This window comes from Perissodus microlepis, chromosome 11 (assembly GCF_051167445.1).
Source record: "Perissodus microlepis isolate ML-2025 ecotype Zambia chromosome 11, ASM5116744v1, whole genome shotgun sequence".
Classification (NCBI taxonomy): Eukaryota; Metazoa; Chordata; class Actinopteri; order Cichliformes; family Cichlidae; genus Perissodus; species Perissodus microlepis.
The window spans coordinates 19,172,759-19,191,942 of NC_140471.1; the positions used below are offsets into that span (position 1 = coordinate 19,172,759).

At 39.7% G+C, this 19,184-nt stretch overlaps 3 protein-coding genes across 5 annotated transcripts; all 3 read left to right on the forward strand.

The window, feature by feature from the left end:
• The first annotated feature begins 2,803 nt into the window (after positions 1-2,803).
• On the forward strand, positions 2,804-3,905 carry hoxa13b (homeobox A13b). Of its 2 annotated transcripts, none has more exons than XM_084943650.1 (2): positions 2,804-3,441; positions 3,659-3,905. In XM_084943650.1, the coding sequence occupies exons 1-2, from the start codon at positions 2,804-2,806 to the stop codon at positions 3,903-3,905; spliced, it is 885 nt and encodes a 294-aa protein (XP_084799776.1). The 2 variants fall into 2 exon arrangements, with proteins under 2 accessions (XP_084799776.1, XP_084799777.1); XM_084943651.1 differs by having other exon boundaries at positions 2,804-3,437; positions 3,667-3,905.
• A 6,439-nt stretch (positions 3,906-10,344) lies between these two features.
• On the forward strand, positions 10,345-12,292 carry hoxa11b (homeobox A11b). 2 transcript variants are annotated; one of them, XM_084943863.1, is made up of 2 exons: positions 10,345-11,082; positions 12,060-12,292. In XM_084943863.1, the coding sequence occupies exons 1-2, from the start codon at positions 10,482-10,484 to the stop codon at positions 12,290-12,292; spliced, it is 834 nt and encodes a 277-aa protein (XP_084799989.1). In that variant the 5' UTR covers positions 10,345-10,481. The 2 variants fall into 2 exon arrangements, with proteins under 2 accessions (XP_084799989.1, XP_084799990.1); XM_084943864.1 differs by having other exon boundaries at positions 10,482-11,079.
• Positions 12,293-16,290: 3,998 nt separating this feature from the next.
• Positions 16,291-18,112, forward strand: hoxa10b (homeobox A10b). The gene is made up of 2 exons (XM_084943439.1): positions 16,291-17,065; positions 17,838-18,112. The coding sequence occupies exons 1-2, from the start codon at positions 16,291-16,293 to the stop codon at positions 18,110-18,112; spliced, it is 1,050 nt and encodes a 349-aa protein (XP_084799565.1).
• Positions 18,113-19,184: the final 1,072 nt, after the last annotated feature.

A 19,184-nucleotide genomic window follows, 5' to 3' on the forward strand; every position in this document is an offset into this window, starting at 1 on the left:
GCACCAGGTTGTCCGCCTCATTAGTTTGGGAATCTACCCCTCTCATATCCCCACTTACGCCAGACAGGAGGACGGCATGTTTCTGATCTAGTTTGCCAAGAACCACTGAGAGGCCAAGGTGCCATAGGTCATGCGATCACAAGACAAACCCATAAAAAGTCCATTAAGCACTGTAGGCTAAGAGCTGTGTTGTCATCTACTTGATAGGTACTGCAAACAGAGCAGCACTTTGGTCTCCGCAGACAGTAACACACGAACATCAGCGCGCATGACACGCCGAAGCTCAAGTTATGGCATCTTTACTTTTTAAAATAAATTATACATCCAGCCGTGGGTTTGGTTTCTTCTCTCTCTCTCTCTCTCTCTCTCAAAATAAATAAATAATATGTGTATTTGATCATGGATCGTGTCAGCCAAACGAGGTTCTTTCAGGCTCTGCCTAAAACTTCTTTCATTGTTTGCAAAAAGTTGATATATTCTAATGTTGATCGTGTTAAAAAAAAAAACACATCCTCGGTATTTTTTTGTTCCAAATGTAATAAATGGTGGCTTATCTTTTCTGTCTTTAATTTAAAAATGTAATAAAATTAACAATTAATATGTTTATCTATCTATATTGTTTATATATATATATATATATATATATATATATATATATATATATAGCTATATTAGGAGGTGAAAAACAAGCCCTACAAACAGAATTATAAGCATCAGTAAATCTGTCTGTGTTATCCGCCTAACTTCAGAGGTCTTTTGTCTTCTTCTATATTTAATTTATACATTTCTAGGTTCTTTGTCTTCTTTCTGTTGTGTTTGTGATAATTAGTCCAGTATTTAGAATCTGCAATCACAGTTTCCTGGTCAGTATTGCCATCAGTTAATCACTGAATTTTCAGACAAAATTACGCAAAGTAGTTTAATGCTGAATCTTGCGTGTGTGTCTGTGTGTATGAACACACTGAAATCATCTTTACTGATTTTCCCTAATTTTCAGTCAGTGATCGACTTTCAGTTGAGTAAACTGCTCAAAAACCGATTTCTACTAGCTGTTATATTCAGTTTAGAAAGGCATCCGCTTTTTAATGTGTGAACAACTTGGCTCAGATTCCTTTCGAGCCAGCTCTCATTTATTGTAGCTCAGCCGCTTTTGAAATGCGGAGTTTTTTTTTAGATGGAAAAAAAATGCGAAGTAGCATAATGTTTAACAAAAAGCAGATTCAGGGTAGTTTATCGTGACAATGCAATAAAAAAAACCAAAAAGCGATAAAAAACAATAAGCATTATGAGTTTTTTTCCCCTGAAATCCAGCCTAGACTACTATTCACTCTTGCCTATTAGCTATGAACTTGGGCCATAAAGATTTACGGCCTCAAAAGGTGGGAAAACGCTATTAAAAACACACACATATATATATAAACATATATTTTTTTTAAAGGTGCTCAAATTTAGCTGGGTATACATTCCTCTGCGTTTGTGGTTTCAAACTTAAAATAACCACATAAATCTTAAATGAAAATAGTATGTAAATTCCCTCCCGTCCGTATTCACCTTTTCAGTGGCAGACTCACTTGCACAGACTTCCACACGGGCTAAAATGTAAACATTGGATTTGTTGCTGGTTGCACTGCAGACCAATGAGCATATAGCACCTGTTTATGGTAATATCTGCCCCACTTCTCCGAGTTTTTTAAAGCTCTGACTCAGGAAAATAGTAACCCACGTGACCCTACAAAGATATAGGTTTAGCATATTTCCCAGAAAGTCCTTCATTATTCTTATTATTATTATTTACAATACAGGGATGTAGAAACACTTAACCTTTAGTTTTGATTTGGATCATTTCAAATCAAATAGATTTTATTCTTACTTAATTGCAAAGTCTTATCATAGGAAGGGAATAGTGCAAATTCAAGTTACTCCTCGTGGAAACCGGTGCCGCCCAAGCAGTCCGCGGAATTTAGCGCTTCTTTGTCTTTGTGCTTTAAGTGTCATTTTGGCAACACTGCAACTTCAACTTGACCTTGGCCCTCCCGCCGCGTCTCACTCGCATGAGGTAGAGTGCAACCAAATGCGCAATGTTTGTTGTATTTTGTGGACCCCAAATTTGTGTTTGCTAATCGTGAGAACGGTTTGATTTTTGATTTCTTTCATAAAATGCATTAAAATATATCCTTAAGAGATGTGTTTACAGCTTTGTTGTTTGTGTGTGTGTGTGTGTGTGGGGGGGAAAGTCTGTCATCCTAGATTTAGTAAAAATCTGCACGTTTTACTTAAAGCGCATTAAAAACATGTAATGTTTACAAATCTGGTTTAAACCCCACTAAACACTGGGAGTGTGGAAGTATTATTTTCTTTATCAATCAAGTTAAAACATGTTTGATTGTACGGGCGCGTGTGCATACAAATTCGCAGGGGGGAGAAAAAAAATCAACAATCACTTACTGCTTATTTCAAACAGTGCGTTACACACTAATAAAATATGACTGCCTCCACACGAGGTTCATTCGGTGTGAGACTCCAAAAATCGTTTCCGATAGAAAAAAAAATGCCTGCGGGTCTTGTTGGCAAATACTGGATGCACTGACGTGCGGTGTCTTCTCAAACTCAGAGCCTGATCTGCATTATCTCGTGTCAAGACGTTTATCGTCTCCTTTGCATATCACGTGCTTGGCCCTGGCCAATAACCTTACGATCTTTACGTACTCAGGCGTGTTGGTATCGTTACTCTGCCCGAGTCCCTGTCTGGGCTCAGTCGAGGGGATTTTGAAAAAGAGTTGGTCGTCTCAATGTAGGGAATGCTATGACCGCCTCATTACTCCTCCACTCGCACTGGATTGACCCGGTGATGTTTCTGTACGAGAACGGTTTGGATGAAAGAAGCAAGAACATGGAAGGATTTACCGGAGGCAATTTTGCTGCAAATCAGTGCAGGAATCTGTTAGCGCATCCAACCTCACTGGCGCCCAGCACCACCTACACTGCGAGTGAGGTGCCAGTGTCTGGCATGGGGGAACCTGGCAAACAGTGCAGCCCCTGTTCTGCGACTCAGAGCTCGCCCAATGCATCTTTGCCCTATGGATATTTTGGCAGCAGTTATTACCCTTGTAGGATGTCACACGGCAGTGTTAAAGCGTGCGCACAGCCTTCTGGTTATGGCGATAAGTACATAGACTCATCGGTCTCTGGTGAGGAGTTCTCTTCTAGAGCGAAAGAATTTGCGTTTTATCAGGGGTATTCCTCTGGCCCTTACCAATCCAGCTACTTGGACGTCCCTGTCGTACCTGCGCTGAGCGCCCCATCTGAGCCAAGACACGAGTCTCTGTTGCCCATGGAGCCTTACCAGCCATGGGCCATCACCAACGGTTGGAGCGGTCAAGTTTACTGCACCAAGGAGCAACCACAGTCAAATCCTCTGTGGAAATCCACTTTACAAGGTATTTAAGTTTTTTTTCTTCTTTTTTTTTATTTATTCATACAGAAATATGCAGTCTTTGCCGGCGTGTGTAATTAAACTTGCAAAAACACGTGCTTGCAGGGCTTATATATATCAGGTTGTTTTTTCCCCACTTCATTTTGCGTTTGGACTTTTTAAAAATATATTTGTTGATGTATTTTTTTTAATCAATCCAGCAGATTAACGAACTGATATGCTTTATTTCCCAGAAACTATCTCTGGTGGAGACAACTCTGTGCGTCGTGGGAGAAAGAAGCGTGTGCCATACACCAAGGTGCAGCTCAAGGAACTGGAAAGAGAATATGCCACCAATAAATTCATCACCAAAGACAAAAGGAGAAGGATATCTGCGCAGACAAACCTGACAGAGAGACAAGTGACAATCTGGTTTCAAAACAGGCGCGTAAAGGAGAAAAAAATCGTCAATAAATTCAAGAGCTCCAGTTAGCTCCGAGGATGGTGAAAGGTGGACATAGATGCCCTTTAATCCGAAAAAAAAGAAAGCAAAACAAAAAGAAAGAAAAGAAAAAATAAAAAAAAATACCTGTGCTATAATTTATTACTTTATGAACGCTTTTGTTGTCGCCAGAGAGGCTCTGTTTTGTCCTGCACATTTCCTTCTCCTGTTTTAATTGGAACCAGCCTATACGGCCTGTTGACAGAAGATCGGAAATGCTTTGGAACACGTTGACCAAGGCAATTGTGCGTGGGATGCTTTAATATTATTAACCAAAGACATTCTGCTTTGAAAAAAAAAACAAAAAACTAAAAGAAGAGAAGAAGAAGATACACGCTGTCCACTCACGGGCCTTTCTTCTACTTAATACAACACTGAAATCCAAGCGGAATCACTAACAGTGAAAACATTTATAGACAGTGTAATGCTAAATAAAAATGTCACTGCATATAAACAGGCCAGGCTCAGGTAATCACGGTCAAATTCACATATTAATTACAGGATTCAATTCTTCACACAAGTTCTTGGAGGCTCGGAAAAAAAAAACAAGCTTAAAAAGCCATCTACTTACTGAACTTATTGAAATAAACTTTATCCTTTAGTATCAACCAGTAGTTAGGTAAATGTCAAACTCGAGATTGGCTTGTGTACTTCAGTACTGGCCTCCAGTTTATCCGCAATTCTCTCTTTTTTAAAAGTTTTTCTTCTTTTGTTCAAAGGAATTCTCCTGCCAACGAGCTGATAACCTACATTAATTTCCTGGCTTTCAAGAAAATATAGGCATATTTAAACATGTAAATACTATGACTGCAACATCTATCCTCCCATTTTTGACAGCAATAGCCAACTTTTTTATTTTAATAATAAATGTTTGAGAGTGTAATCGTGTCTTTCATTGCTCATTATTATTCCTGTCCGGTTGGAATAAAAAAAGAAGAAGAAGATGGCTTTCCAAAATCCTTCTCCTGGTAGGATATCGTTTTCAACAATCAGTGCAGTATATTTCCTGTATATAGGCCAACAGGCCTTTAGGGAGAGTCTTGTCGTTGAGCCTGGAGCCTTTTTACCATTAGAAGATTTTATGTCGCCATCTAGTGGCGATGTTCCGTCAGCACAGCGCAGCGCGTCTGCTCATCGACTGCAGACATTTGTCTTCATGTCTGTCTCCACACAAGTAATGAGTAAGTGTGTGTGTGTGTGTGTGTGTGTGAGAGAGAGAGAGAGAGAGAGAGAGAGAAAGAGAGAGTAAGAATGAGAAAAAGAGAAAATCCTCGTTGTTTTAAACTTGACAAACAAGTCTATTATTAAAATGTGTCGTGTGCCTGATTGATCAGCTAAGGTAAGAGTTCAACACTATTGTTTATCTCATTAGCAATAGCATTTAATCAATAGCTTTAGCATATCGTTCAAATATCGCAGTACTATGGAAGTATGTTTTTAAAGACATATCTGACAAATATGAAGTCGTGCCAAAGTGAAATAAGGATGTTAATAATTATAATCACGCACGCACACACACACACACACACACACACACACACACACACACACACACACACACACACACACACACACACACACACACACACACTTCGTATTCCCATTGTTATTAAAACATCCAACATCCATATATCATAAAAGCTTTGAGTTTAAATACATTTTTCATTCAATTCTTCATTTCGCCAAATAATATTCCTGGGCATATTTTCTATATTATTTAAAATTTATTTTCTTTTTATCTATGTTATAAAAGAAACAATCCAATCAACCCTTTTTACTTCAAATTATATTTTAATAAGATTTTTTTTGTTTGTTTTTTGAAGCAAAAAATACATTTGTTGAGTCGTCATTAAACAATAATGAGAAATCCCGTCTTTGAAAAAAAATGTGGCCTGAAACTGTTTTAATAGGCTGCTGATTTATTAATCATCATCAGATTTAATAATCGGCAGCATACCTCATTACACACACGCTGACTGCAACCCAGAAATGTTTCTATGTCGAATTCATAAAGTAAGAGCGCGCAACCAATCAGTTCGTTAACCTCTCTTCACCTCTCGCTCAAAGTATTGCGCCTCAGTAATCCAATATCACAATTACCTCAAAATATCTCATTTCCAAACGAGACCAATTAAAATTCCGCAGCAGCAAACTGCAGGTTAAAAAGCTTATCTAATAACTGGAGGAATAAAAAAAATGTGTTGTGTAAAATAAGACTGCGTGACTGAAGTAATATAAGTCATGCTATTAACTTAACCGTGCTGAAGGCCTGTGAGGCCGGTTGCTCTTTTTTTCTGTCCGGTTATATTTGAAGGATGGACCTGTGCCATAAAAAGGAGCATTTTTAACGCTAACCAGGCAGCACCCTCTGGTGAGTGTGACCCTCTCTTCTCAGTCACATTGTGCCGTCCAGGGTAACAAACAACACTGACTTTATCGTCTATTTCGGAGTTTCGTCAGGATACTTTCTAACACCGCTCATTATTTCGAAATCTAGAAATTGCATTGTACGCATTTTGCTGGCTGGCTTCTTGGCAATAAATGAGGTTGTTTTAAATATTCTCCCACCATGAGATGGATTCAAAATCTTCCCCATGTGTAAAGTGCGGGGCTTCTTCTTGTTGGGTTGTGCCATTGCTCCCCCTAACAGCCACACAGGTAAATGCATCTCACTCCAAAACGTCCTGTATCGTGCAGACCTGAAGGTTGCTGCTGGATTAATCAGTAAAAGAGTGAAAACAGGCCTGCTGTTTAGTTTGATTTGAATCTTTAAACTTTATCTTTAAGTGTAAATTATAGCGTTTGACAAGGAGGAAACTGGAGCCAAGAACATTTACAAGATAGCCTAACGAACGTGTGGCCTACAGCCTAAATGGCTAAAAATAAGAAGACGGGGGGAAAAGACGAAAAGTGAGGCTTAACTCATCATGCTGCACAAAATGACTCTGGGTTCAATGCTGGACGTTAGCACTCTTCTATGTTCTTGTGTATTTGCATAGCTGGATGTTGGCGTTGAAGGTTGTGCAATGAACTTCAGACAAGAGCAAAGATCTTTATTTGTTGCAGCTGAAGGCAGACTCCTGGCACCCACGAGCAAACTGGAATGTTCGAAAGGAGCTGCCTTTCTCCAGCTTTGGATATTTTTGCTTTTCTTGATCAGAGATACGGAGTCATGCCTAAACACACTCAACACTGGATCAAATCCACTGCTCGCATGCATTTGTCTGTCAGGATAATAGGGGCTGAAATCCACACTTATCTAATCATCCACGTGGGATTGATTTTAGCCCAACTGCTGTCTTCATTTGCTAAACTTTCAAAGATGAACACGAGGCTGAATTTTCGAATCCAGAAAGTTTTATTAAGGCATTTAATTAGACTTTTTTAAAAAACAAAAAAACAAAAAAAAAACCCAAACAACATATATTTTATTTTATTTGCTCCTACAGATGCACCCAGAGTCCAGTTTTCTGTCCATTTTTAAACTTCATTATAACAAACATTCAGATTTTCATTAAACTGAAATAAACATCGTCGTACGATCTCTTTGATGGTCAAAGCGACATTATGAATTACTTTAAAACGAGCGCATGACAACTCCTTAGGGGTTACCGATGTAGTTTTAACTACTTAAAGAAGACAGAGAGACACGTTTCTAGTAATATTTGGCTATCTTGAAAATCTTTCTGTCCTCCAAATCATTCCTATTTTTTCCTCCCGAGTCATCGTTCATGTTCCAGGCTCATAGACGCAGAGCTGTTGCAAAGTGAGCAGTCTGTATGCTTTATTCATAAATCCTCGTACATATTAAGAAGTGCTGGAAAATAAAACCATTTCGTTGTTTGTTTCCACTTGAACATTTGTCTTTGAAGGTGAGTGCTGTGTTTCACGTGTAAACAAAAGAGACCCACTCCGAAAAAAATAAATCAAAAATAAATCGAAACACTTTTTTGGATTTGTTTTTAAACTTGCAATGCTCGGTACATAATATTTTAATTTCTGACACGTTGCTTGAGATACACACACAATGCTATTATCCTCCATCTACTGTTAAAATACCTGTAATATAATCACAAATGCGTCATGAATCGTCCATAATATGCAGGTAAAATGTTACTTTACTTACACTTTAGATAATTCCCTCTTTTGAAATCTAATTAGGGAACAGGAAAAGTCCAGGAGTTAAACAAAACATATGTCGACCGAAAGTTCTCGGCAATCGAGGAAACGTTTTCTTTTTAAAAGCACTCATCATCGCACTAGCTGCAAGTGTAAATGTAAATGTGTTTTTAATACATTTTCAGTTTTTGTTACATTGAATATCTGCATTCCTTAAAAAAAAATCCTTTTACACTTTGCATCTGAGCCAACTTTCGCTTTCTTATGATTATCTGAGCAACGTAAAATCAATCAATCATAAAATATTTTAATTAAAATTTACAACCCACTCGTTATGCTGACATAATACATCATTTTAGTTGTCTAGATGAACATTTTCTGTCATTTCTGTAATGAAATTGTCATTATAGAAAAAATAAAGTGTCCATCTTCCTATATTTATTTTCTTTATATGGGAAACACCTAGAAATCTACTCTCGCAGACAAGCATGCTTGTAAACGATTACAGCCTCCAGCGAAGCCTTCTCATATCAATTAGTCTGTCAATTTATATTTTAATGTACGGTTTTAACATTGCATGTCCTGTTTTTTCCTGCATTGAATATCTATTTAAATATAACATAATTTAAGGATGTGACAGACCGATTCACACCTGCAGGCTCGGTTTAATACAGATGCTGCTATAAATACGACGGGACGAATAATTAGCAAAATAATTTAAACTGGGTGAAAATGTTCGCAACGATTTTAACAACGAAATTAATATTAGTGCCCTAGCAATAAGCACACGCAGTCCGTTCAAATCAACGAGACAGCCACGTGGGTGAAATATTAGAGTCTCTTAATGCTTCCGTGCAGATGACAAATTCACAGGCTTTGATATATTTGGACGAAATTCTAAAATTGGCTGCACAACGGGTTTAGTGATATGTGACACATGTGCCCACTTAGTCAGCAGTGATGACAAATGAAAATGGGTTGGAGTGTGGGAAATCGCCCGTGTCCAAAGGTTTATATTGGGCGTTGCAATGAGAGAACAAGCGATCCAAAGACTGGAACCCCTTCGACAAATACCTCTATTATCCATAGTACATGAACACGTAAATGTCTACATTAAACATCAAACACGCTGGCTATATATATATATATATATATATACACACATACATACATACATACATACATACATACATATATATATATATATATATATATATATATATATATATATATATATATATATATATATATATATCACCTTATTATCCTAATAAGCTATACTATAACCTCCCCAAACAGGTGAAAGCACTTGAGGCGTGAAAAAAGGAGATTTTTCAACTTTTACGCAAAAACAAAATCAAAAACAAAAAAACAAACTGCGGTTCAATATATTTTTTGGGGAAATGTGGTATTAAATAGAAAAGTATGTTTTAACGATCATGGAAATGCTGGTCTGAACAAAAAACTTTGCAAATATAAAAATATAATGAAAAAAAGCCTCACAGTCTGTTATCTGTTTGCTCCTGGGTGTGAATCTGTGCGGATGCCTGAAAAACAAAAGTACACAATGTCTCGCATCGCCCCACACTTGTGGACTTGATTGGTCGCCATATAACCAGAGGAGCTATATTAAATCCACAGACAAGAAATAATCCCATTTTACAGGCTTCTAATTTCTTAATAAATTTACGCATGCGTGACTGAGCACCATTTTTTTTTTATTTTCAAAACTGGAATCTGTCAAACTATCAAACTCAACAGATCATCTGTTCTATCTAAATGTTGTCATCTGTGTCTCAAAGTTTAACCCTTACGTGCGTAACCGGGTGTGTATCTTTGCTGCTGACACGGCCGAAAACCTGATCTTCATCTTCAAAAGCGCTCAGGCGTCTGTGCTGAGGTCGGGGTTAAAGAAAGAAAGAAAGAAAGAAAGAAAGAAAGAAAGAAAGAAAGAAAGAAAGAAAGAAAGAAAGAAACCAAAAAAATAAAATAAAAAATAAAATAATATAATTGCAGGTATGCTTGGCCTGCGTAAAAATTGATATAATTCAGGGGTTTTCCACCCTGTAGCATGGCACTAATAGGCCTTCAGCCAGATAACACCACTGGAAGAATGAAAATCAGTGTATAAGAGGCTCAGCTCTTCCAGCATATCCAAAATAGTTCTGAGCAAAATTCCGTTTCAGTATTTTTCCTTTTCCACACGGCCAAAGATCGACTTCATAAACTCTTTCACTCATATAACCTACACGTTGAGACGTAGGCTATCTGTCATTTTGTGCCAGTGGTCACATGGCTTTGGCCCTCAGGAATGGATAGAGATGGATCCCCACGTCAGCTTGTACGTCTAAGGATTTCTGCTCCACCAGTCTGCCTCAAAGTGACTGGAGCGCAGCGTCGCGGAGGAACTATGCAAGGATTATTATAGGACGTTTTCAGCCACAGAATATGGATTTTGATGAACGGATCTCTGGCTCCAATATGTATTTACCGAGTTGCACTTACTACGTCTCCGGAGCAGAGTTCTCGGGTCTCCCTCATTATTTAACCCAGAGCCAGTCCTCTTGCCCCATGACATACTCCTACCAGTCCTCAGCTCTGCCACAGGTCCCATCCGTGAGAGATGTGGCTTTCAGAGACTATGGCATTGATGCTTCAAGTAAATGGCACCACAGCAGGGGGAGCCTATCGCACTGCTTCGCTGAGGACATCGTGCACAGGGAAAGCTGGACGAGCCCGACCTCTCGGGGGGGAGAGATCCTGGTGAAAGGCAGCCCCAGCGCCAGCCACTGCAGCTCCTCCAACCCGGCGCCCAGCTTCTATGGCAGCGTTGGCAGGAACGGGGTCCTGCCACAGGCGTTCGATCAGTTTTTCGACACTGCCTACGGGAGCGCAGAGAACGGCGCAACGCCGACGGCACACGCGACAGACACGGAGAGACACGCCAAAGCAAGCCCAGCTCCTGCGCACCCGGGCTCCGACACGGCGGAGAGCTGCAGCCCCAAGTCGTCCTCCGGCCACAGCGAGGAGAAGCAGAGCAAAAGCAGCAGTGAGTGAACCTGCTTAATGCACAGAGAAAAATCTTACGCCTTGCTCTTAAAGCTTTTTATATGCAGTTTTATAAGCACGTAAGGTTTATGGAGGGCCTGCAGATTTACCCTACAACAAAACTATGTTATAAACGACAAGATCACGTGCTTGGGATTGAAATTGGCCGTGAAGACTTTGGCGTTAAGCTCGTCTTCAAGATTTCCAACATGGCCTCTGTTTTTTCCCCTTCATTTGTGCGCTTGTATGGACTTTTACAATTACCTTGTAAAACATTTATATGCCAAATGTTAATTTTTATTTTATTTTTTTTTAAAAAAAATACTACTGACATAACAGCCTAACAGCGACCTAGATATTTTAAACACACCACAGAGCCTCTGCATTGATTATAAGCCATTTTTGGATCATTTTAAGATTTAGCATTCTTGTTTATTCCGCGCAGTGTAAAGTGGAGTGCGTTGGGCGTTTAAATCTGACTCTGGACAAGAGTTTAGGCTTAACCCTGCTTCTTTGGATAAATATTTACAAATTCACTGGATTTGCAAGGCTTTAATGCACCAGCTGCTTTCCATGACAGCATTTACAGTGCTAAAGCTAAAATAACAGCTCTCTACCCACAGCGAGATCAATAGGGAACAGTAAAAGAATATCAGATACATGATACTCCCATGTGTCGTTTAGGCCTACGCCTTCAATCCCCAAAACAGCCAAGATGATTCCCCCCCCCCTCCTCACTTTACAGATTTCAATACGCAAACTTCCGACAGGCAATCTTTAGTGTCCAACGTGTTTTACTATCAATCCCAGCCTTTGTTTACAAGTCTTGATCCTGTAGGCCTGAGTGTAGGGGGAAGATACTTGAACTCCAAAGCTGGGGCTGCTTATCAGCGAGAAATACACTGGCGATCTCACGCGGGTGCAAAGGGGTCCATGTTAATCTTAAGAGACGATCTTTTGCCTTTTGTTGTCTTCCAGGTGGCCAGAGGACGCGCAAGAAGAGATGTCCATACTCCAAATATCAGATCAGGGAACTGGAGAGAGAGTTCTTCTTCAGTGTTTACATCAACAAAGAGAAGCGTCTGCAGCTTTCGCGGATGCTCAACCTGACAGATCGCCAGGTCAAGATTTGGTTCCAAAACAGAAGGATGAAGGAGAAGAAACTGAACAGAGACCGTTTACAGTACTACACCACGAACCCCCTGCTATAAAAAAACTGAACAAAGACAGCGGACACGCACCTCTCTCTTTTACACACACATCTATATCATTACCTGGACAGGAGGACGAGATTTTAAAGTGCCACTCTCCATAAATAATTATTTATACACCTTTAACACAATTTGCTCTATTATTATTATTATTATTATTATTATTATTATTATTATTATTATTATTATTATTATTATTATTAAGCTCGACAGATGTTAAAGTCTAATGGTTGCATGGGGGTGCTTATACGCATCTGTCTGATTTCCCTTCATTTTATTTAATAATATACATCAAGATGCATTTTAAAAAAAAATCCTATTTTTTTTTCCACTATATGATTAAAGTTTACTTGCGCACGCACGTGTATCTTTCTGTCCCCTTTATTGGATCTTGATTTGGCCCAATTTTAGCGCGAACACACATCTTTTGCGGGCCGAAACTTTTGACTCCCCCCCGCCATCTTTTCAGTGTTCCTGTGCAAATACAAGAAGTCTGGGGATTTAAAAACGGTTTTTTTTCTAGGTTTTGGAGTTACTAACAGACCCCCCTCCTGATTTTTGACACCACTGATAGTGATCAGCTGGTCCAAAAACGCTTGCCACTGCATTGCATAGTTGTGGAATGAGTAAAGTCATAATCTGATACAAATTTGTTCGTCTCATGCACTTAAGTCTGAGATTCACTGATATTTAACATCTGCGCTTGACCCTACTACATGCGCTTTGTTGAGCCCTTGCTCGTAAAAGTTGGATTACTTTCCAAATTCATCCAAAGGGCAAACCTCTGATAAAAGAGCAAAGCCTCCAAAAGAAACATAATCCAATATTTTGTTTTATATGCCAGCACGTGGGTCGTATCAGATGCATGATATGTAGGTCTGAAGCTTTTTATTCCCTCGTGGCTGGAAATCAGATCCTCTGCAGTTATTATTTGATATCCGTTACAAGGCTTTCATTCATTTCTGGGAGGGGGATGTGGAAAAGCTTATTTTTGACCTTACATTCCTATTAGGTCAATCTGAAACGATCTTGACACTTTAAAAAATCGCGTAGATCTAATTAAAAAACAAGTGTATTTGTTTTCTCATGTGGCTCCACGAAGTGTTGTAGCTGTTACTGGACGCTCAAGTCAGCCGGTGTCAGCCTGAGCCAGCAGTAGCACATGGGGTAAATAAAGACACGGAGAAACCCCAGACTGTGAGTACAGTCACCACCAACAGTATCATCATTTATTTATTATGTGGAGTGATTTAATCCAAAGACCTTACATAAGTATGTTAGTACATAAACAAGCTGGGAATCTTACAGGCAAATGGAGGTAACTGCACATGAAAAGATGGTAAAAAAGAAAAAGTGTTCAATGTGATTTTATAATCAGCACTAGGGCCCTGAAAACAACTTGAATAGCCTGTCATAAGCTAATAAGGGCCCTGTAGCCTTCCTTATACCGTGCATCCTGTGAGGCTCCCAGGAATGCCGCTTTGATTGCTGCACATCCTCCCAGTTGCTCCAGTAACTTGGCCATAAAACGCGGATTCGTCTGGAGCGTTTGGAGTGCAGTGCAATAAAGCGTCTGAGACCAAGGTTATTAACTGTGACTAAGGGCCTGAAAAACAACGGCTGGGAGCACTGAAACTTGTGTTCACGGACCTTTCCGGCCTCATTTGTATCAGCATCTTGCCGAGGTAGGAATATTCCGTTGGTGTTGCGTTCCAGTGTGGGCCTGTTGTGTTTGCCCACTGGGTGGCGCTCCTCAGATCAATGTCATTGCCGTGAATTGAGATATGAAGGAAGTTTGACTCGACGTTCAGCCGCTTTAAAATATGTAACCACCTCAGGATTTTATTGTTAAGGTAGGCACAGACATACTGTCATATTCATTTCACAGTGACAGGGATGTATTTTTCTTTTCCCCCTTCTCTTCTTGTGATTTAAGAAAGTCTATTTTCCACAACATCCAGAATCATTTCTGTCTGCATATAACTGACCTGAAGATGTTTTATTGTATGTTATCATATAATAATAAGATTTCTGGAAAAGTTCCGCAAGAAAACTCTGCAGAAAATTTATTTCTGTGTATATTCAATTCAGCAGTTCTCAGGTTGAAATTGTGCAAAGTAATGGGCATATCTAATGCGCACGAAGAAATAAAATCTCAAAGGTTTATATTCCAAACAGTTTGTGGGTCACTAATTTTTACAACACCATACAGTTTTGTTTTGTTTTTAAATGTAGATCATACTTCATTTAGTGGGAGAGGACTTGATCATCCTTTGATACACGCTATGGGATAAATACAAATCTTTTAAAAAGTGGAAGCCATGGTTCGTTTGGTTACTTTTGTTGTCCCTTTGTGCGTGCGTAGCTGTGCGTGCATTTCACTCGATTTCTAACATTTATTTAATAAAGTCAGATACGTAAAAAGCCCCCTTTTTACACCTAAGTTTATGTTTTATGTGAATAATAATGTGAGGGAATGATAATAATCAGCAGACGCGCAGCACACACTTAGACCTGACGGGAAATAATCCAGAGGGGTTAATGGATATTCTCATTCATTCCAGCAAGACTGCTGCACGTTTGCCGCCATATAAAATGGCTGTATATAAACTGCAGCTCTGATTTCTAGACTTTATGGCTCCAGGCTTAAAGGGAGATAGACGTAACCGGTGTTGTATTTTAGGATAAACCCCACGATAAGCGACATTTTAGGCTGACCTAAATCTGTCGGCCACAAACTCTGCTTCTATTTTTATTTAAAGGCGTGCTTTAATATATTATTTTTATTTGTATTTTTTATTTTTTTGCTTTTAACCCAACGCTTTTTGTTAACTAGCTTTAACTGACTTTGTCATGATATAAAAATGGAAAATAAAAATTAACTAAGATCCTCGATTTGCTTGCTTGGCCAGCCGACTGGGATATGATCCGTGTGAGGTTACTGGAGCACTTTTTTTTTTAAGTAGTACTTGTTGTTTCCTGAGAAATGAAATATCTTTATACATTTTGTTTATTTATTCTTTCATTTTAAATACGTAATACTTAACAGTATCTCTCTCTCTCTCCATATATATATATATATTGACACTAAGCTTAAAATTAGGCTAATAAAAAGTGGAGTATGTGCATATGGACCTTGGTGTTTCTGGAGAAGCAAGGAATAAATACGTGAGAAAATACGGCATCCCAGGGGTGGCGAACATAACAGTAGAATTAACAAGTTCCAATCTGTTAAATAAGAAACTACCTTCCTTGCAGTATTGCCACTATTAGGCGACGATTACGCAAATGCAGCTCCAGGGCATTGTTCAACTGTGGCGCCTTTACTTCAGTGTTCCTGCTCGCTGCCCTTATAAATGCTCAGCAGAGCATCTGCAATAAAAGTTGCCTTGTCGTGACATTTTAATCCATAATATTCACACCAAAACGTGACCTGAAGTTTTGGCATGAATGCGACAAAGTTGAGCAGCTGTCCACTCTGCTATTGGACAGTCCATGAGAAATTTTTAAAAGGTTCTGGCCAATAATATTAACAATCAGATGAGCACAAGAAAGCTTAAGAGTCCCTGGACCAAAGAGTCACACACATTTTGGATCCTCGACGCATCCTGAGATTCTCAGAGGCACCTCTAGAACCCCTCATTTTACAGTGCTGTAAAACTGGCCATAAAGCTATGCATTGTACATAATGGTTAGGGACAGCTTTCAACAACTGAGTTTTCAAATAGCAGTTGTTGTGCTAAACTTAAGGCAGGCACCTCGAGGCTTATAGGTGCACGAGTTTAAGGAGATTTAAAGATTTTACTTAAACCCATCTGATACACCACTTTTCCCCCTCAAAGTTTCTCTTTACTTAGCCTAAAACAAAATATATGACACAGTGGAGATGCCTGATCGGGACTGGGAGGAGTCTGTAGTCGCCTGGTGTTTTAATTGGCTGCAGGCTACAGTGAGAAGCGTGAGTATCAGTAATTATTCAGCAATGTTTTGCACAAGAAATGTCAGCCAGAAAGGGCTATCTTCATCCACCGTCAAATTATACCACAGCGATGTCATGCCCCAACAACCAAGCTGGAAATTCCTTTTTTGTGGACTCCTTAATCAACGTGAGAACCGACAGCGGTTCGTATTACCAAAGTAACAGCGTGTATTTGCCACCGGCGTCGGAATATTCATATGGACTCTCCGGTGGCTCTTGTTTCACGGGGATCGGTAAGCGCAACGAGCCAACGACCCAAAGCGTGATCCCCTCTGCTGCTTCGTATGTTCAAGGAATGGAAACGTGGCTGGAAACGTCGAGATCCTGTCGGGTGGATCAGCCCAGCGCCCAGCATATGGCTCAGTGTTCATTCTCGCCGAGTATAAAAGAGGAGAGCGCTTACTGCCTTTATGAGTCTGATAAATGTCCTAAAGGAGCGACAGTAGATGACATATCCTACTCGAGCGCATCCTGCCCGGGTAGCGGCAACACGGTGCCAGTCCCCGGCTACTTCCGCCTGTCTCAGACATACACGTCCTCCAGGCTCTATCACGATGTCCAGCCAAACATGAATCACTTCACTCTGCAGCGACCTGCCCGTTTGGACAGCCAAGCCTCCCAGCCGTCGGCTGCCTCTGCGGAGTCGGAGCATGGAGAGGGCCACGAGGAGGCGCCTGTCCCTGCGCCCTGCGCCGCGGCCAGAGGAGAGGACAGCCGCCTCTCCTCGGAAGGCTCGTCCTCCCCCGAACCAACTGAGACATGCAGTACGGAGTGTCCAGAAAAGCTCGTAAAAGGTGAAGAGCTGGCATTAGCTGCAGAAATATGACTAAAAAAAATAGGAGATGCGATCATTGCTTTAAAACGTAAGATTTCTGACAGCAAAAATACGCGAGGAAGATTGGTGCTTTTGGGGAACTGTCAGGCACTTAGAAGTTTATCAGACAGGAAACAAAATTAAACTTGGCTTATTTAGAGCAGAGATGCAGAGCTATTGTCTCTTTCAAAGGAAAAAAAACTAAACAAAAATCCCCCAACCCCCCAAAAAACAAAAACAAAAAAACAGTGATACGATGCTTTGGCTGTGAATATTAAAACAGGCCTCGTGTATTTATTTCAACTGTTAATAATATAATTAACTGTTATTTAAGACACACCTTAATTATATATATATATATATATATATATATATATATATATGTATATATATATATATATATATATATATATATATATATATATATATATATACTACACTGCTACTATCAGTTTCTGGTAAGATGCTGATCTGCAGCTTTGCAGTCACTCGGATATTTGTGCGTAAAATCCAAGTGCCGATCATTTAGATCTCAAATATCTGACATTGTACGCGGACATATATACTTTTACTAACAGTTGCAAGTGCAAACATTTGCAATAAATACGTATAGTTGATAAATTATTTGAGTGAACATTTTCATGTGTGGGCACTGGCATGTTTTGTTTATGTAATGTTATCCGTTCATGATTTCTAATGAATATGACGTTTGTCACACCTGTTGCCTAACATTTGGCTAATTTTCATTGTAGGGGATGGAAAGATGGAAAGTACGGCTAATTGGCTCACAGCTAAGAGTGGTCGAAAGAAGCGTTGCCCCTACACCAAGCACCAGACTCTGGAGCTGGAGAAGGAGTTTCTCTTCAACATGTACTTGACTAGAGAACGCCGTCTGGAGATCAGCCGTAGCGTGCACCTCACTGACAGGCAAGTCAAAATCTGGTTCCAAAACAGGAGGATGAAACTGAAAAAAATGAGCCGGGAAAACAGGATCCGAGAGCTCTCCAGCAGCTTCAGTTTCTCATGAGACTGTGCGTCTTTGGCGCCCTCCTTCATCCATGCCAAGGACGCCTGTGCAGACCCCACACCCAACTGTGAGAATGAAAATAGGATCCTACTGCTAACTTATTGATTGTTGGTCTTTTTTGAATGATTTTTGTTTTCATGTCTGGTTTATTTTGTCGTGTTTGTATTTATAAATAGTTACATTTGTAACGCTGATCAGCTGAAAATGCTCTGAATGTGACCACAGTGTTTCAGAGCTTCAGGCTTGTACATATTCTTTATTCAACCTGAGTGAACCATTGGAATTTGCATGCTGGACTAACCCTTGGGGAAACTTGTGTTCCAGTTACATGTAGGTCTTTGTGTGAGTGCTAAAGAAGCCCAGAGATTTGATTAATATTTGCACATTTTGCTGGTCAAATGAATAAAACCCATACATGCAACTGCAGCCTTCTTATTTCATTCACAAAACCAGAGCAGGAGCTGCGGGTTGTTTAAATTTTAAAGCTGGCACCGGTACAGCGCAAATGCATTTGTGCTCTTTGTACTTTAAATTGGGTTTTTTTTACACTTTTACTGCGTGACGTTCTTCACGGTTTAGGCCTTCGGCAGATGCCTGTTACGTCGTTGTTTTTGTCCTTGACATTACATCTAAATGTGCCACACAAAGCGTGGAGTAACAGTGACTCCTTTGATTGCGATTTTCTGAACTATCTGAAATTGTTATTACGTTAGGGTTTCTTGCATTCAACTTTTTAAATAGTAAAATCCATAATCTAGACGCCTAAGCAATAACGCACCCGGACTAATTTGACGAAAAGCAGCTCCAAATGGGGGGCTGTAAAGCCGTTTTGGTGCATGATATCAACTTGTGGTTGCTAACTGCCTGTAGACTGAGTTCTGCGCCTTTGGAAATTTCTAAAATTGTTACTAGTAATAAAACAGGCTACACTTAAGCAAAATTTCACACTTAAAAAAAAAAAAAAAAGAAATCAAAAACCCCAGAAGAGGAGAGCGGGCTGTGGAGTGGTTTAGGTAGTCTCATGTTGTTGGGCTATATTATTTCTCCCACAACACAAAACTGCCTTGATTAC